Source organism: Mobula birostris, chromosome 7 (assembly GCF_030028105.1).
Source record: "Mobula birostris isolate sMobBir1 chromosome 7, sMobBir1.hap1, whole genome shotgun sequence".
In the NCBI taxonomy this organism is placed as follows: domain Eukaryota; kingdom Metazoa; phylum Chordata; class Chondrichthyes; order Myliobatiformes; family Myliobatidae; genus Mobula; species Mobula birostris.
The window spans coordinates 805187-824527 of record NC_092376.1 but is presented as its reverse complement, the minus strand read 5'-3'; the positions used below and the strand labels follow the sequence as shown (position 1 = coordinate 824527).

Below are 19341 nucleotides of genomic sequence, written 5' to 3'. Positions count from 1 at the left end.
CTTCCTCATTTTCCCCAGAAACACACACCATTGCTGCTCTGCTGACGTCCCTGCCAGCGGCTCCTTCCAATTTTCTTTGGCCAACTCCTCTCTCATACCACTGTAATTTCCCTTACTCCACTGAAATATTGCTACATCAGACTTTACTTTCTCCCTATCAAATTTCAAACTGAACTCAATCATATTGTGATCACTGGTTCCTAAAGGCTCTTTTACCTTAAGCTCCCTAATCACCTCTGTTTCATTACATAACACCCAATCCAGTATAGCTGATCCCGTAGTAGACTCAATGACAAACTGCTCTAAAATGCCATATCTTAGGCATTCAACAAACTCACTCTCTTGGGATCCATTAACAGCCTGATTTTCTCAGTAATGGCAACTTCACTCACTTCTACTTACAGAACTTTCCAACTTCCACCATACTGCTAGTTTCTTCCACAGTGAAGAGTGAAGCAAATACTTATTCAGTTCATCGGCCATTTCTTTGTCCTCATTACTACCTCCCTGGTGTCATTTTCCAGTGGTCCAATATCTATACTTGTCTCTCTTTGATGCTTTATATATCTGAAAGTAACCTTTTATATAACTTGTATATTATTGGCTAGTTTACCCCATAATTTCCTCTTTTTTTCTCTTCACGGCTTTTTAATTGCTTTCTGTTTTTCAAAAGTTTCCCAGCTCCTACCTTTCCACTAAATTTTGCTCTTTTATATGCGCTCTTATTTGCTTCCCTTGTCAGTCACGGTATGATCCCCTCATTCTTCTGAATCCAGTGAATACAGGCCCGGAGCCTTCAAACGCTCTTCATATGACAGCCCATTCAATTCTGGAATCATTTTCTTGAGTATCCTTTGAAGCCTCTCTAGTTTCAGCACATCCTTTCTATGATAAGGGGCCCAAAACTGCTCAGAATTCTCTGTGAGGCCTCACCAGTGCTTTATAAAGTCTCAACATTACATCCTTACTTTTATATTCTAGTCCTCTTGAAATGGATGCCAACATTGCCTTTGCCTTCCTCACCGCAGACTCAACCTGAAAATTAACCTGGAGGGAATCCTACAGAAGGACTCTCAAGTCTCTTTGCACCTTTGTATTTTGTATTTTCTCCCCAATTATGAAATAGTCAATCCTTTCAGTTCTCCTACCAAAGTGCATGACCGTACGCTTCCCGACACTATTCCATCTGCCATTTTTTTCCCTCATTCTCCAAATCTGAAGAGGCTTCCCCTCATATTCACCTTTTACCCTTAATCCATGACCTCTGGTTATAGTTCTATCCAGCCTCAGTGGAAAAAGCCTGGTTGCATTAATTCTATCTATACCCCTCTTAATTTTGTATACCTTGTCAAATCTCCCCTCAATCTTCTATGTGCTAAAGAATACAGGTGTAACTTATCAATCTTTCCTTATAACGCAGGACCTCCAGACACAGCAATATCCTTGTAAATTTTCTCTGTACTCTTTCTACCTTGTTTATATCATTCCTGTAGGTAGGTGAGCAAAACTGCACACAATACTCCATATTAGGCCCCTCACCAATGTCTTATACTACTTCAATATAACATCCCTTCTCCTGCACTCAGTACTTTGATTTATGAAGGCCAATGTGGCAAGAGCTTTCTTTATGGCCGTATCTCCCTGCACTGCCACTTTCAATTAATTATGGACCTTTACTCCCAGACTCCTTTGTTCTACCACACTCCTCAGTGTTCTACCACACTCCTACCCTGTGAAAGACCTACCCTAGTTTGTCCTACGAAAGTGTAACACCTCACACTTGTCTGCATTAAATTCCATCAGCCATTTTTCAGCCCATTTTTCCAGCTGGTGCAGATCTAGCTGCAAGCTCTGATAGTCTTCCTCACTGTCCGCTACACTCCCAATCTTGGTGTCATCTGCAAATTTGCTGATCCAATTAACCACATTATCATCCAGATCATTGATACAGATGACAAACAACAATGGACCCAGCACCAATCCCTGTGACACTTCACTAGTCACAGGCCTCCAGTCAGAGAAGAAACCACCTGCTACCGCTCTCCAGCATCTCTCCCAAAGCCAATGTCTAATTCAGTTTACTACCTGATCTTGAATACTGAGTGACTGAATCTTCTTGGCCAACTTCTCATGCTGGACCATGTCAAAAGTCTTGCTAAAGTCCACGTAAGCAAGATCTGCTGCCTTGGCTTCATTCTCTTTCTTGGTAACTTCCTTGAAAAGCTCTACAAGATTGCTTAAGAACAACCTACCATGCATAAAGCCATGCTGACTATCCTTAAGCAACACACATCAAAGTTGCTGGTGAACGCAGCAGGCCAGGCAGCATCTCTAGGACGAGGTACAGTCGACATTTCAGGCCGAGACCCTTCGTCAGGACGAAGGGTCTCGGCCTGAAACGTCGACTGTACCTCTTCCTAGAGATGCTGCTTGGCCTGCTGCATTCACCAGCAACTTTGATGTGTGTTGCTTGAATTTCCAGCATCTGCAGAATTTCTGTTGTTTGCCTGACTATCCTTAATGTCTTTCCAAGTACATCTATATCCAGTCTCTTAGAATACCATCTAATAAATTTCCCACAACTGATGTCAGACTCACCAGCCTATAATTCCTGGTTTATGTTTAGAGCCTTTCTCAAACAGCAGTACAACATTGGCTGTCCTCCAATCCTCTTGTACCTGTCCTGTCACTGAAGTTGATTTAAATATCTCTGCTCAGGCCCCAGTAATTTTTGCACTTGCCCCTGCAGGGTCTGAAGGAACACTTTACCAGCCCCTAGTGATTTATCCACTCAGATTTAGAGTCACAGAGAAGTACAGCAGAAAAACAGGTCCTTTGGCTCATCTAGTCCATGCCAAAGCCATTTAAACTGTCTACTCCCATCGACCTGCACTGGGGCCACAGCCTCCATAACCCTACTATCTATGTACCTCTCCAAATTTCTCCTAAGTTTTGGAGCAAGAAGACTGTGAGTGAACGACTGATTTTCGGAGCGAAGGCAGTTTTTACCACTCGGGGTAAAAGAGAGGCAAGACTGCGCAGGTGCGTGACGTCAGCCAGTACAGCATGAAAGGTTTAAAAAGAAGACCGCCATATCCAGTGGGCTTCTACTGTAAAGACTGATGCAAAATATGCATTCAGTTCCTCTGCCATCTCTGCATCTCTCATTACAATATCTCCAGCATCATTTTGTATTAGTCCAATATCTACCCTCAACTCTCTTTTACCGTTTATATACTTAAAAAGCTTTTAGTATCTTTTTTGATATTAGTCACCAGCTTCCTCGCATAATTCATCTTTTCCTTCCGAATGACCTTCTTAGTTTCCTTGTGCAAGTTTTTAAAAGCTTCCCAATTCTCTATCTTCCCACTAGCTATGACTTCTTTGTATGCCCTCTCTTTTGCTTTTACTTTGGCTCTGACTTCACTTGTCAGCTACTGTAGTGTCCTTCTTCCTTTTGAAGATTTCTTCTTTTGATCACTGTTCCCTAAGGGTTCCTTCACCTTAAGCTCTCTTATCACCTCCGGATCATTGCACAACACCCAATCCAGCACAGCCGATCCCCTGGTGGGCTCAACAACAAGCTGTTCTAAAAAGCCATCCCTTAGACATTCTACAAATTCTCTTTCTTGAGATCCAGTGCTGGCCTGGTTTTTCCTATCCACTTTCATGTTAAAATCCCCAACAATTATCATGACTTTGCCCTTCTGACAAGTCTTTTCTAAGTCCTGCTGTAATTTGTAATCCACATCCCGGCTACTGTTTGGAGGTCTGTATACAACTGCCATTAGGGTCCTTTTACCCTTGCCATTTCTTAACTCAACCCATAGAGACTCTGCACCTTCCGATCCTATGTCATCCCTTTCTAATGATTTAATATTATTTCTTATACACAGGGCCACACCACCCCCTCTACATACTAACCTGTCTTTCTGATACACCGTATATCCTTGGACATTCAACTCCCAATGGCAGACATCCTTTAGCCAAGTTTCAGAGATGGCCGCAGCGTCAGACTTGCCAATCTGTAGCTGAATTTCAAAATTGTTCATTTTATTCCTTATGTTGCATGCATTCAAATATAACACTTTCAGTCCAGTATTTGTTGCTTTCTGTTTTTACTTCACCACACCTCTATTGCCCTGTGTAAATCATCGCACTGGCTGTGATTATGCCTCATCTGCTGCCCGTCCTTTCTATCATCTCTGTTGCACGCTATCTTTGACTTATTTCTGTTTTCCCCTTCCTCAGCCCTATCACTCCGGTTCCCATCCCCCTGCCAGATTAGTTTAAACCCTCCCGAACAGCTCTATTAAACCTGCCTGCTAGGATATTGGACCCCTTTGGGTTCCGGTGTAACCCGTCCTTTTTGTACAGGTCGTACCTCCCCAAAAGAGGTCCCAGTGATCCAGGAACCCGAGGCCCTGTCCCCCACACCAGTCTCTCAGACACGCATTGATATGCCTGATCATGCTAGTCTTGGACTCATTGACAGAAAAGCAATGTGCTGGCGGCGCGCAATAGGTGGGCCTTAACAGACCAAGGACCTGACAGCCTCCTGCAGCCAAGATGTGGGACTGGTTTTCCTGGGATCACCCTTGCCACCGGGATTTACCCTATCATGGTGAAGATAGTGCTGCTGGGGATAGTGCACCCCTTGTGGCACTTTAAAATCTTCCTTGCACAGGGCTCCACCTCTGACCACGGTGAATAATACCTGTACCTTACATATGGTTGAAGTCTGATGGCGATGGGGCGTCTGGCAACGGGAGCAGGTACGAATGGACTGGGAGCTCCTAGTCAGAACCCTGCACGGCAGCAGCACAGGGTATTTGGTCACTAACAGCTGGGACTGAGTGGCAGCTGTTTTCGGCAGACCCCTGTGCGACTGAGCAGCCCTATTTAGGGACCGCACTGCTCACCCAATTGGGAAGGACCTCGAAAAGGTAGCCTAAAAACTGCCCATTCAATCACTCACCAGGATAGGTTACCGCACCTATTGGGTTATTCCACTACTGCAGTCGAAATAAGAAACAATACAATCTAAAACAGGCAACATGGAATGTAAGGACTCTCCTGGACTCATATGGCATCTCTGACAGACCTCACTGGAGAACAGCCTTGATCGCTGCTGAGCTGAGGAGCTACAACATCGACATTGCTGCCCTGAGTGAGACCAAGCTCCTGGATGAAGGCTCTTTAACAGAGGAAGGGATGGGTTACACCTTCTTCTGGAAAAGCTTCCCCCTAGGTGGACAACATCCCCACGGAGTAGGTTTGGCCATCAAGAACACCTTTCTACCAAGTCTTACAGAAACACTTGTTGGCATCAGTGAAAGACTAATGACCTGCTGTATCCCCCTGGCAAAGAAACATTATGCCATGATTCTCAGTGCCCATGCACCAACTTTGCCATCTGACAACGAGGCCAAGGAATGCTTTTATCAGACACTGGATGAAGCTCTTTGCCAGATCCCTAGGAACAATAAGATCCTTTTGCTTGGGGACTTCAGTGTTAGGGTGGGGCAGAACAACAAGATATGGAGTGGAGTGCTAGGTAGGCATGATATTGGCAAGGTGAATGCAAATGGCATGAGGCTACTTACTCTTTGCTCTGAGCATAACCTTACCATAACCAACACCATCTTCCAGCAGGAGGCAAAATATAAGACCTTGTGGTGAAGAAGAGGAAGAAGAAAGCACGTGGTACAGGCAGCAATCCTGAGATTACTACCCTGGAGCTCCTGCTTTTAAGCTTCCTACCCAACTCCCTGAATTCTCTCTTCAGGGCCTCCTCCCTTTGTGTTCCTATGTCATTGGTACCAACATGTACCAAGACTTCTGGCTGTTCACCCTCTCCCTTCAGAATACTATGCACCCAGTCCGAGACATCCCGTACCCTGGCACCAGGGTGGGAAGACACCATCCGGGTATCTCTATCAGGCTGACAGAACCTCCTGTCTGTTCCTCTGACTATGGAATCCCCTATGACTACCGCATTCCTCATCTTCTTCTCTCCCTCTGCACCACTCATTCTCTCTAACTAGCAGTGCCACCCCTCTCCTCTAATCCCTCCTGCTCTGTCACTTATAAAACAACAAAACCCCAGAATTCTGAGCTGCCAGTCCAGCCCCTCCTGCAACCAAGACTCACTAATAGCTACTGTGTCATAATTCCAGCTGTTGATTCATGCCCTGAACTCATCTGCCTTACCTACGATACTTCTAGCATTGAAATATACACAGCTCAGGACACTAGTCGCACCATGCTAAACCTTTTGATTCCTGACTTTGTCTGAGGTCTTACCGACATGTGCCTCCAAAATCTCTCCACTAACTGTTCTGGCACTCTGGTTCCGATCCCCTTGCAAATCTAGTTTTAAACGCCCATGTGTAGCACCAGCAAATCTTCCCACTAGGGTGTTTGTCCCTTTCCAGTTCAGGTGCAAACGGTCTCTTCTGTACGAGTCCTACCTTTCCTGGAAGAGAGCCCAGTGGTCCAAAAATCTGAAGTCCTCCCTCCTGCACATGTTAAACTGTATAATCTTCTCAGTTCTGGCCTCACTAGCACATGGTATTGGTAGCAATCCTGAAATCAGAACCCTGGAGCTCCTGTCCTTTAACTTAACACCTAACTTCCTGACCGAAACAAGAGAAGATTTGGAGAACCAGAGGGAGGCTGAATGGAAGTGAATTAAAATGGGTGGCCGCTGGGATCTTTTGCCATGAGATGCTGCCTGGCCTGTTGAGTTCCTCCAGCATTTTGAGTGTGTTACCTAACTTCCTGAACTCCCTTTGCGGAACCTCGTCACTATTCCTGTCTATGTTATTAGTACCTACATGGACCATGACCTTTGGTTGTTCATCCTTCCACTTAAGACTGCTGAGGAATTAATCTGAGAGGTCCTTGGCATCCAGGAGGCAACATACCATTCTGGATTCTCATTATCGTCCACAGAACCTCCTCTCTGTTCTCCTAACTAACGAATCTCCTACGACTACAGGTTGCCTCTTCTCCGCTTTCCCTTTCGCGTCACAGAGGCAGACCCAGTGCCAGAGTCCCGACCACTGTGACTTTGCTCCACTGGGTCATCCCACCCAACAGTATCCAAAGTGACGTACCTGTTGTTGAGGGGCATGTTCACAGTGATTGCTGTGCACTGGCTCCTTAACCCCTTTTCCCTTCCTGACTGTCACCCAGTTTCCTGTATCCTGCACCTTGGGCATAAACTCCTCTATATATGTCCTATCTATCACCTCCTCAACCTCCCAAATGATCTGGAGTTTAACTAGTTCCAGCTTCAGCTCCTTAATGCAGAGTGTCAGAAGCTGCAGCTGAATGCACTCTTCGTAGGTGTAGTCATCAGGGATACTGGAGGTCTCCCTTCCTTCCCACATCCTGCAAAAGGAGCATTCAACTATCCTGCCTGTCATCTCTACTTTTCTAAAGAAGAGGGGAGAGGTGGGAAACTCCACTCATTTTTTTTTTTGCCTTCTCTTACTGAAGCTGCTCCTCGCTGAAGCCTTGAAGAGCTAAAAGCTCAAAGCCTCCACTCTAACTCTGCCCGCCCCGACAATGGCTGCTCTGCTACCTTCTGCCTTACTTCAACTTGTTTCTGCCAATCCATCCCAAACGCTGATTGGGCACTGCTCAAAGCTCTAAACTGCCACGAGCCACTGCCTTTTCTACCTGATCAGTGAACCTGGTTGAACTTCCGATCTCTTCGATTGGGCACTGCTCATTTCATTTAATTGATTTCATTTTTTTTAACCAACATAGCCACCCCACCCCCTCTGCCTACCTGTCTGTCATTTTGATACAATGTGTATCTTTGGATGTTAAGCTCCCAGCTATAATCTTCTTTCAGCTGTGACTCTGTGATGCCCTCAAAGACACACCAATCAATTTCTACAAGATCATCTGCCTTATCACCTATTCTGTGTTCATTCAAATTTAACACCTTCAGTCCTGTATTCATCATACTTTCCAATTTTGGTTTCAAAAATTGTGTTTGTGTGTGTCTGTGTGTGTGTGTGTGTGTGTGTGTGTGTGTGTGTGTGTGTGTGTGTGTGTGTGTGTGTGAGGGGGTGGGGGGGCTGTGTGTGTGTGTACGGGTGGTTGGGGGTGGGGTGTGTGTGTGTTGGGGGGGTGGGGTATGTGTGGGGTGTGTGTGGGGTGGGGGTGTGGGGGTGTGTGTGCGGGAGGTTGGGGGTGGGGTGTTGGGGTGTGGTGTGTGTGGGGTGTGGTGTGTGGGGGTGGGGTGGGTGTGTGTGTGTGGGGTGTGGTGTGTGTGGAGGTGGGGTGGGTGGGTATGTGTGTGTGTGTGTGTGTGTGGTGTGTGTGTGGGGGGGTGGGGTGGGTTGTGTGTGTGTGTGCGTGGTGTGCGTGTGTGTGCGGGAGGTTGGGGTGGAGTGTGTGTGTGTGGGGTGTTGGGGTGTGGTGTGTGTGGGGTGTGGTGTGTGTGGGGTGTGGGGTGTGGTGTGTGTGTGGGGTGTGGTGTGTGGGGGTGGGGTGGGGGTGGGGGTGTGTGGGGGTGGGGTGGGTGGGTATGTGTGTGTGTGGGGTGGGTGTATGTGTGTGGTGTGTGTGTGTGGGGGAGTGTGTGTGTGTGGGTGTGTGTGTGTGGTCTGTGTGTGTGGGGGGAGTGGGGTGGGTGTGTGTGTGAGGGTGGGGTGTGTGTGTGTGTGGGGGTGTGGTGTGTGTGGGGGGGGGGGGGTGTGTGTGTGTGGTGTGGGGGTGTGGGGGGTGTGTGGGGGTGGGGTGGGTGGCTGTGTGTGTGTGTGTGTGGGGTGTGGTGTGTGTGGGGGTGGGGTGGGTGGGTATGTGTGTGTGTGGGGTGGGTGTATGTGTGTGGTGTGTGTGTGTGGGGGGGGAGTGTGTGGGTGTGTGTGTGTGGTGTGTGTGTGTGGGGGGGGAGTGGGGTGGGTGTGTGTGTGTGGGGGGGTGGTGTGTGTGTGTGGTATGTATGTGGGGGTGGGGTGTGTGTGTGTGTGGGGGTGTGGTGTGTGTGGGGGGGGTGGGGTGTGTGGTTTGTGTGTGTGAGGGGGTGGGGTGGGTGTGTGTGTGGGGGGGGGTGTGGGGGGGGTGGGTGGCTGTGTGTGTGTGTGGGGTGTGTGGTGTGTGTGGGGGTGGTGTGTGTGTGTGGGCAGGGTGTGGGGGGTGTGTGTGGGGGGGGTGGAGGTGGTGTGTGTGTGTGGTATGTATGTGGGGGTGGGGTGGGTGTGTGTGTGGGGGTGTGGTGTGTGTGTGTGGGGTGAGGTGTGTGTGTGTGGTTTGTGTGTGGGGGGGTGGGGTGGGTGTGTGTGGGGGGGTGGGGGGTGTGTGTGTGTGGGGTGTGTGGTGTGGGGTGGGGTGTGTGTGTGTGGGGTGTGGGGTGTGGTCTGTGGGGTGTGGTGTGTGTGTGGGGTGTGTGGTGTGTGTGTGTGGGGGGGGTGTATGTTTGTGTGTGGTGTGTGTGTGGTGGGGTGTGTGTGGTGTGGTGTGTGTGTGGGGTGTGTATGTGGTGTGTGTGTGTGGTATGGTGTGTGGGGTGTGGTGTGTGTGTGGGGTGTGTATGTGTGTGGGGTGTGTATGTGTGTGGTGTGTGTGTGTGGGGGGGTGTATGTTTGTGTGTGGGGTGTGTGTGGGGTGTGTGTGTGTGTGTGGGGTGTGTGTGTGTGGTGGGTGTATGTTTGTGTGAGGTGTGTGTGTGTGTGGTGGGGTGTGTGTGGTGTGTGTGTGGGGTGTGTATGTGGTGTGTGTGTGTGGGGTGTGTATGTGGTGTGTGTGTGTGGTATGGTGTGTGGGGTGTGGTGTGTGTGTGGGGTGTGTATGTGTGTGGGGTGTGTGTGTGTGGTGTGTATGTGTGTGTTTTTGTGTATGTGTGTGGGGTGTGTGTGTGTGGTGTGTATGTGTGTGTTTTTGTGTGGTGTGTGGGGTGTGTGTGTGGTATGGTGTGTGGGGTGTGGTGTGTGTATGTGTGTGGGGTGTGTGTGTGTGTGTGTGTGTGGGGTGGGTGTATGTTTGTGTGTGGTGTGTGTGTGGGTGTGTGTGGGGTGAGTGTATGTTTGTGTGGGGTGTGGGGTGTGGTGTGTGTGTGTGGGGTGTGGTGTGTGTGTGTGTGGTGTGTGTGTGGGGTGTATGTTTGTGTGTGTGGGTGTGTGTGTGTGTGGGGGGGGAGTGGGGTGGGTGTGTGTGTGTGGGGGGGTGGTGTGTGTGTGTGGTATGTATGTGGGGGTGGGGTGTGTGTGTGTGTGGGGGTGTGGTGTGTGTGGGGGGGGTGGGGTGTGTGGTTTGTGTGTGTGGGGGGGTGGGGTGGGTGTGTGTGTGGGGGTGTGTGTGTGTGTGGGTGGCTGTGTGTGTGTGGGGGGTGTGTGTGTGGGGGCGGGGTGTGGGGGGTGTGTGTGGGGGGGTGAGGTGGTGTGTGTGTGTGGTATGTATGTGGGGGTGGGGTGGGTGTGTGTGTGGGGGTGGTGTGTGTGTGTGTGGGGTGGGGTGTGTGTGTGTGGTTTGTGTGTGGGGGGGTGGGGTGGGTGTGTGTGGGGGGGGTGGGGGTGTGTGTGTGTGGGGTGTGTGGTGTGGGGTGGGGTGTGTGTGTGGGGTGTGGGGTGTGGTCTGTGGGGTGTGGTGTGTGTGTGGGGTGTGTATGTGGGGGGGGTGTATGTTTGTGTGTGGTATGGTGTGTGGGGTGTGGTGTGTGTGTGGGGTGTGTATGTGTGTGGGGTGTGTATGTGTGTGGTGTGTGTGTGTGGGGGGGTGTATGTTTGTGTGTGGTGTGTGTGTGGGGTGTGTGTGTGTGTGTGGGGTGTGTGTGTGTGGTGGGTGTATGTTTGTGTGGGGTGTGTGTGTGTGTGGTGGGGTGTGTGTGGTGTGTGTGTGTGGGGTGTGTATGTGGTGTGTGTGTGTGGTATGGTGTGTGGGGTGGTGTGTGTGTGGGTGTGTATGTGTGTGGGGTGTGTGTGGTGTGGTGTGTATGTGTGTGTTTTTGTGTATGTGTGTGGGGTGTGTGTGTGGTATGGTGTGTGGGGTGTGTGTGTGTATGTGTGTGGGGTGTGTGTGGGTGTGTGTGGGGTGAGTGTATGTGTGGGGTGTGGTGTGTGTGTGTGGGGTGTGGTGTGTGTGTGTGTGTGGTGTGTGTGTGGGGTGTATGTTTGTGTGTGGTGTGTGTGTGGGTGTGTGTGTGTATGTGTGTGTGGGGTGGTGTATGTGTGTGGTGTGTGTGTGTGTGGTGTGTGTGTGGGTGTATGTTGTATGTGGGGTGGGTGTGGGGTGTGGGGTGTGTGTGGGGTGTGGGGTGTGTATGTGTGTGTGGGGTGTATGTTTGTGTGTGGGGTGTGTGTGTGTGGGGTGTGGTGTGTGTATGTGTGTGTGGGGTGGTGTATGTGTGTGGTGTGTGTGGGGTGTGGGTGTGTGTGTGGTGTGTGTGATGTGTGTGTGGGGTGTGGTGTGGTGTGTGTGTGTGTGTGTGTGGGGTGTATGTTTGTATGTGGGGTGTGGGTGTGTGTGGGGTGTGGTGTGTGTATGTGTGTGTGGGTGTATGTGTGTGGGGTGTGTGTGTGTGGGTGTGGTGTGTGTGTATGTGTGTGTGGTGTGGGTGGGTGTATGTGTGTGGGTGTGTGTGGGTGTGGGTGTGTGTGTGGGTGTGTGTGTGATGTGTGTGTGGGGTGTGGTGTGTGTGTGTGTGGTTGAGGTGTGTGTGGGGTGTATGTTTGTGATGGTGTGTGTGGTGGGTGTGGGTGTGTGTGGGGTGTAGTTTGTATGTGGTGTGTGTGTGGGGTGTGGGGTGTGTGTGGGGTGTGGTGTGTGTATGTGTGTGTGGGGTGTATGTTTGTGTGTGGGGTGTGTGTGTGTGGGGTGGTGGGTGTGTGTATGTGTGTGTGGGTGGGTGTATGTGTGTGGTTGTGTGTGTGGGTGTGGTGTGTGTATGTGTGTGGTGTGGGGGGTGGGTGTATGTTTGTGTGTGGTGTGTGGTGGGTGTGTGTGTGTGTGGTGGGTGTCTCTCTCTCTCTGGGTATGTGGTGGTCTCTGCAGAGGGGCTGATGTCAGTACGGGGCTGATGTCAGTACAGAAAGGGGGTTGGATCCCAGTGGAGCATCTGTTTCTTCTTCACTGTGGGTGGAGGGGCCCTGCCAGTGTGACCACCCGTTGTTATCTCCTGAAATGTATGTGTGGACTCCTGGTGTGACTTCTCACTCTGAACTCCTCTCAGTGTTGCATATCGGTGTGAACTCCTGGTGTGACCCGTGTTTCACCGACTCTGGCTGTTTTTGTGGTTTAACCTGTAGTTACGAGCAGCGTCTGCAGTGTCTGATACTGAAGGAGGAGTTTTCACCACAGGTGGAGGCACTGAGGGCTGGAGTGAGGACCCTCACTGAGGCAGCTAGCGGTGAGCATTTGTCCAGGGCAATGTGACATTGTCCCCTGCTCATGGGTCATGCCCAAATTAGACACCCATCCTGTCTGTCTGTATGCCCCCTCCTCCTAACCATCTCCCCCCTTTTGTCTAAGATTGAGAAGAGATTATGAGGGGCAGAGTTATGGTTAAAGTAAAAGGAGTATTGATAGGGTAAAAGCAAGCAGGCTTTTGCCACTAAGGTTGAGTGGAATGCAACCAGAGGTCATGGGTTAAGGGTGAAAGGTGAAATATTTAAGGGGAACATAAGGGGAAACTTCTTCACTTAGAGGGACATGGGATTGTGGAACGTTTGCCAGTGCAAGCGGTGGATGCGATTTCATTTTAAACGTTTAAGATAAATTTGTTTAGTTATATAGATGAAAGTCTATGTCCTGGATGCAGGTCAATGGGACTACATAGTATAGTAGTTTAGCATGGCCTAGATGGGCTGAAGGGCCTGTTTCTATGCTGTAGTGTTCTATGAGTCTATGACTCTCATCCTATTTCAATTCAATTCAAGTTTAACTGTCATTTATCCATAGCCAAGTTGCAAAACACAGTACCAACTGCACAAAGCACACGTAGCAACGTTCATGATAGTGAGTACATGTAAAGTATGGCCATTCAAAAAAAAAGTCCAGACTCAAGTCGCAATACAGCTTGTCTTCTGCCAAGTGAACACTAGGAGGCAGCACCAACTCCAGCCAGGACGCCGCACCAGTGCCCCCTGCTGGTGTGCATCTGCTGCAGCGCCTCTCTCCTGGTGGCCGGAAACAAGCAACTCTGCAGCTTGAGATCTCGTCCTCGCTATGACCAAGGCCACAACGCTCACCTCACCATCCGCCCCTGCTCACCACCAATAAATCAGTGAATTCAACTTGCAGCATTCCACATTAACAACGTCGAAAAGGGTCTTGCAATCACAAGAAAAGCAACGAAGGTGGTCATTCGCTATTAGATTGCACGTCCCTTGGTGCACCTACTCTCCCCTGAAGCCTCTCTGGTGCAGGCAGCAACGCGATCTGCACCAAGTCCAGCTCCTGTGTCTTCTCTGTCACTGAGGGGTAGACTTGCAGTACTGTAAGTCCTTAATGTCCAGCAGGGCCTTGCGATCATAATAAAATACGTTTTAAAAGGACACCAGCACCCTTCGTTGAACTTGCTGTGATCAAATGTGCTGTCGTACTCATTCATACAGTCTGGCAATCAGTGTACACAGCGCCACTTTACCCAGCGACAGAATAAAAACCTGCGGCTGCTAAACATCTGAAATAAAATCAGAAAATTCTGTAAACAGCCAGCTTCTGTGGAGAGAGAAACTGGGTTCATGTTGTAACAGAAAGTGAGAGAAACAAGTTAGTTTCCCTTGCAGAGGAGACCAGGGTGGGTGCGGTGGGGGAATGGACAGGATGAGGGGTATGTCAGTGGAAGGGTGTGGTTATGCTTGTGCTAGGGTTAATCTGTGTATCTTCTGGGGCCAAAGGATTAATGGGAGAAACAGAGGGAACAGGGAAAGATTACAGGCCCCAATTTCTCCCAACCCCCGGGCTGACCCACCACAGTCCAGACAAGAAACCTAATTTGCCTGTTTTACAGAACTGCTCGGCTGTGAGGAGCTGCACACTGTCATCCGACTGGTCCTGAAGGCAGGGAATTACATGAATGCAGTAAGTCCTGAGACAGCACTGAGGGATGCTCACACAAACTCACACTTACACATGCTCACACACACACACACACACACACACACACACACACACTCTCACACACAAGCAGTTGCACTCTCACACTAACACGCCTCACACACCTACACACTCACACTCACATAAGAAACTACATGAACGTAGTAAGTCCTGGGACAATACCGAGGCTGAGGGACTCACTCACATCTACTTGCACACACACACACACACACACACACACACACTCACACTCACATGCACACGCTGACACTCACATAGGAAACTACATGAACGCAGTAAGTCCTGGGACAATACCGAGTCTGAGGGACTCACTCACATCTACTTGCTCACACACACTCACACTCTCACTCTCATGCACACACTGGGAGACAGGTCCCACACACACTCTCTATATCACTCTTACACACCAACACACACTGAATCTCATGGTTGTGTTTCACACACTCACATTCACACTCTCTCTCATACATTTTCTGTAAAGGGAAATCTTGCCCGTCAAATCTGTTAGAGTTCTTCAAGGAAGTAACAAGCAGGATGGACAAAGGAGAAGCACAGAATGTCACTTACTTGGATTTTCAGAAGGCGTTTGACAAGGTGCCACAGATGAGGCTGCTTAACAAGATCAAATCCCGTGACATTACAGGAAAGATACTGGCATGGATAGCGGAATGGCTGACAGGCAGGAGGCAACAGGTGGGAGTAAAGGGGGGCTCTACTGGTGGTGGAAGTGGATACAATAGGGTCTTTTAAGAGACTCTTAGATAGGTACATGGAGCTTAGAAAAATAGAGGGCTATGCAGTAGGGAAATTCTAGGCAGTCTCTAGAGTAGGTTACATGGTCAGCACAACATTGTGGGCTGAAGGGCCTGTAATGTGCTGTAGTTTTCTATGTTTCCATGTTATGTTTTCTGGTTGGCTGACGGTGACTAGTGGTGTTCCTCAGGGGTCAGTATTGGGACCGCTACTTCTCACATTGTTTGTCAGTGATTTAGATAATGGAATTGATGGATTTGTGGCAAAGTTTGTGGATGATACAAAGATAGGTGGAGGGGTAGGTAGTGCTGAGGAAGCAAAGTGATCGTAGCAGGACTTAGAAAACTGGAAGAATGGACAAAAAAGTGGCAGATGGAATACAGTGTTGGGAAATGTATGATAATGCATTTGGGTAAAAGGAATATTAGTTGAAACTATTATCTAAATGGGGTGAAAATTCAAACAGAGCTGAAGAGAGACTTGGGAGTTTTCATGCAAGAACGCAGAAGGTTACAGTTTGCATCTGGTAAAGAAGGCAAATGAAATGTTGGCAAATATTTTAAAGGGAATAGTATATAAAAGCAAGGAGATTAATGCTGAGGCTTTGTAAGACACTAATCAGGTCGCACTTGGAGTATTGCCAATGGTTTTGGTCCACATATCTCAGAAGGGATGTGTTGTCATTGGAGAGAGTCCAGAGGGGGTTCATGAGATGGTTCTGGGAATGAAGGGGTTAACATTTGAGGAGCTTTTGGCAGCTTTGGCCTGTACTCTCTGGAATTTAGAAGAATGCGTGGGGATCTCATTGAAACCTACAGAATGTTGAAAGGACTAGATAGGGTGGATGTGGAGAGAATGTTTCCTGTGGTGGGGGTATCCAGAACTAGAGGGCACAGCTTCAAAATTGAGGGGCGACCTTTTAGAACAGAGGTAAGGAGGAATTCTTATAGCCAGAGGGTAGTGTGCCTGTAGAATTATCTGCCACAGACTGCGGTGGAGGCCAAGTCCATGCATATGTTTAAGGCGGAATTTGATTGTTTCCTGATCGGTCAGGGCATCAAAGGATATGACAAGAAATCAGGTGTCTGGGGTTGAGTGGGATTTGTGATCAGCCATGATGGAATGGCAGAGCAGACCTGATGGGCTGAATGGCCTGATTCTGCTCCTATGTCTTATGGTCTTACATACACACATACGTTCTCTCTGTCACTCTCACAGACACATACACAGGCACTGAACCTCAACAGTTAGTTTAATATATTATACCAGGCAATGAGCTGCAGTTCATGGTCTGGCTGGGTGTGTGTGGGTGAGTGGTGAATATGTGTAAATGGTTGTGTGTGCGTGCGCGTGCTGTGAGGGTGTGTGGGGAGTGTAGGTTCCTGGACCCTGAGCTCGCTACATCCGCAGTTGTTCTCTGTGTATGGTGGGGACTGCTTTACTGTGGTGCCTGGCTGTGTGAATGCGCTTAGAGTGTATAGGGAGTGAGGTATGTGATATGTGTGAGAGCTTGTGATATGTGTATGTGTGTAGTTTTGAGTGTGCATGGTATGTGTGGGCTGTTTGAGTGTGTGCCTTAGTAGAGTGTGTGAGTATGTGTGGGGTGTTTGAGCGTGCTTACGATATGTGGGGTATGCGGGTGTATGAGATGTGTATGTGTGGGCGATTTGTGTGTGGGGGGATTTTTGGCAGTGGAGTGTGTGAGTGTGATATCTGTGAGTGTGTGTGAGGTGTGATATGTGTATGTGTGAAGTGTGTGAATGTGTCAGTGGAGTGTGTGTTTTGGGATGGGTGTGTCGGAGTGTGTGTGGAATGAGTGTGTCAGTGGAGTGAGTGTGTAGGATGAGTGTGTCAGTGGAGTGTGTGTGTTTTGGGATGAGTGTGTCAGTGGAGTTGTGAGTGTGTATGGGATGAGTGTGTCAGTGGAGTGTGTGTGTTTTGGGATGAGTGTGTCAGTGGAGTGTGTGAGTGTGTGGGATGAGTGTATCAGTGGAGTGTGTGTGTTTTGGGATGAGTGTGTCAGTGGAGTGAGTGTGTGTGGGATGAGTGTGTCAGTGGAGTGTGTGAGTGTGTGGGATGAGTGTGTCAGTGGAGTGTGTGTTTTGGGATGAGTGTGTCAGTGGAGTGTGTGTGGGATGAGTGTGTCAGTGGTGAGTGGGTGTTTTGGGATGAGTGTGTCACTGGAGTGTGTGTGTTTTGGGATGAGTGTGTCAGTGGAGTATCTGTGTTTTGGGATGAGTGTGTCAGTGGAGTGTGTGAATGTGTGGGATGAGTGTGTCACTGGAGTGTGTGTGTTTTGGGATGAGTATGACAGTGGTGTGTGTGAGTGTGTGGGATGAGTGTGTCAGTGGAGTGTAGGTGTTTTGGGATGAGTGTGTCAGTGGAGTGTGTGTGTTTTGGGATGAATGTGTCAGTGGAATGTGAGTGTTTTGGGATGATTGTGTCAGTGGAGTGTGTGTGTTTTGGGATGAGTGTGTCAGTGGAGTGTGTGTGTTTTGGGATGATTGTGTCAGTGGAGTGTGTGTGTTTTGGGATGAGTGTGTCAGTGGAGTGTGTATTTTGGGATGAGTGTCAGTGGAATGTGAGTGTTTTGGGATGAGTGTATCAGTGGCGTGTGTGTCTTTTGGGATGAGTGTGTCAGTGGAATGTGAGTGTTTTGGGATGAGTGTGTCAGTGGAATGTGTGTGTTTTGGGATGAGTGTGTCAGTGGAGTGTGTGTGTTTTGGGGTGAGTGTGTCAGTTGGGTGTGTGTGTTTTGGGATGAGTGTGTCAGTGGAATGAGTGTGTTTTGGGATGAGTGTGTCACTGGAGTGTGGGTGTTTTGGGATGAGTGTCAGTGGAGTGTGTGTGTTTTGGGATGAGTGTGTCAGTGGAGTGTGTGTGTTTTGCGATGAGTGTGTCAGTGGAATGTGTGTGTTTTGGGATGAGTGTGTCAGTGGAGTGTGTGTGTTTTGGGATGAGTGTGTCAGTGGAGTGTGTGTGTTTTGGGATGAGTGTGGCAGTGGAGTGTGTGTGTTTTGGGATGAGTGTGTCAGTGGAGTGTGTGGGTGTGGGATGAGTGTGTCAGTGGAGTGTGGGTGTGGGATGAGTGTATCAGTGGAGTGTGGGTGTTTTGGGATGAGTGTGTCAATGAAGTGTGTAAGAGTGTGTTGGATTTGCTGCACTTGACATCTGTTCTATTGTTTCAGGGCGGATATGCTGGCAATGCCTTTGGCTTCAGGATGGCGTCACTGGTGAAGTTGGCCGACACACGAGCCAATAAACCAGGCATCAATCTTATGCACTTCGTGGTGATGGTGAGCAATGCCAGTTTTAGGGAGTGTAGGTGACCTGAGTATAGTCATAGTGACAGATTGTCCATGGGGAATTCAGTGGGTGTGGGGAGAGTTGGTGATGGGGGAGAGTGTCCATGGGGAATTCGGTGGGTGTGGGGAGAGTTGGTGATGGGGGAGAGTGTCCATGGGGAATTCGGTGGGTGTGGGGAGAGTTGGTGATGGGGGAGAATGTCCACGGGGAATTCGGTGGGTGTGGGGAGAGTTGGTGATTGGGGAGAGTGTCCATGGGGAATTCCATGGGTGTGCGGATAGTTGGTGATGGGGGAGATTGTCCATGGGGAATTCGGTGGGTGTGGGGAGAGTTGGTGATGGGGGAGAGTGTCTATGCGGAATTCGGTGGGTGTGGGGAGAGTTGATGATGGGGGAGATTGTCCATGGGGAATTCGGTGGGTGTGCGAAGAGTTGGTGATGGGGGAGATTGTCCATGAGGAATTCGGTGGGTGTGGGGAGAGTTGGTGATGGGGAAGAGTGTCCATGGGGAATTCGGTGGGTATGGGGAGAGTTGGTGATGGGGGAGAGTGTCCACGGGGAATTTGGTGGGTGTTGGGAGAGTTGGTGATGGGGGACAGTGTCCATGGTGAATTCAGCGGGTGTGGGGAGAGTTGGTGATGGGGGAGAGTGTCCATGGGGAATTCGGTGGGTGTGGGGAGAGTTGGTGATGGGGGAGAGTGTCCATGCGGAATTCAGTGGGTGTGGGGAGAGTTGGTGATGGGGAAGAGTGTCCATGGGGAATTCGGTGGGTATGGGGAGAGTTGGTGTTGGGAGAGATTGTCCACGGGGAATTCGGTGGGTGTGGGGAGAGTTGGTGATGGGGGAGAGTGTCCATGGGGAATTCAGTGGGTGTGGGGAGAGTTGGTGATGGGGGAGAGTGTCCATGGGGAATTCAGTGGGTGTGGGGAGAGTGTCCATTGGGAATTCGGTGAGTGTGGGGAGAGTGTCCATGGGGAATTCAGTGGGTGTGGGGAGAGTTGGTAATGGAGGAGAGTGTCCACGGGGAATTCGGTGGGTGTGGGGAGAGTTGGTGTTGGGGGAGATTGTCCACGGGGAATTCAGTGGGTGTGGGGAGAGTTGGTGATTGGGGAGAGTGTCCATGGGGAATTCAGTGAGTGTGGGGAGAGTGTCCATTGGGAATTCAGTGAGTGTGGGGAGAGTGTCCATGGGGAATTTGGTGGGTGTG

At 49.5% G+C, this 19341-nt stretch overlaps 1 protein-coding gene across 1 annotated transcript in view; it reads left to right on the top strand.

Annotated features, from left to right (window-relative positions):
- The window catches only part of LOC140199934 (uncharacterized), a 113794-nt gene that overhangs the window by 71669 nt on the left and 22784 nt on the right, over nt 1-19341 (top strand). Inside the window, exons 6-8 of the mRNA XM_072262422.1 lie at nt 12264-12364; nt 13970-14040; nt 18018-18125. Of these exons, the coding sequence (XP_072118523.1) occupies nt 12264-12364; nt 13970-14040; nt 18018-18125 (280 nt within the window). The remainder of the gene's footprint in view (nt 1-12263; nt 12365-13969; nt 14041-18017; nt 18126-19341) is intronic.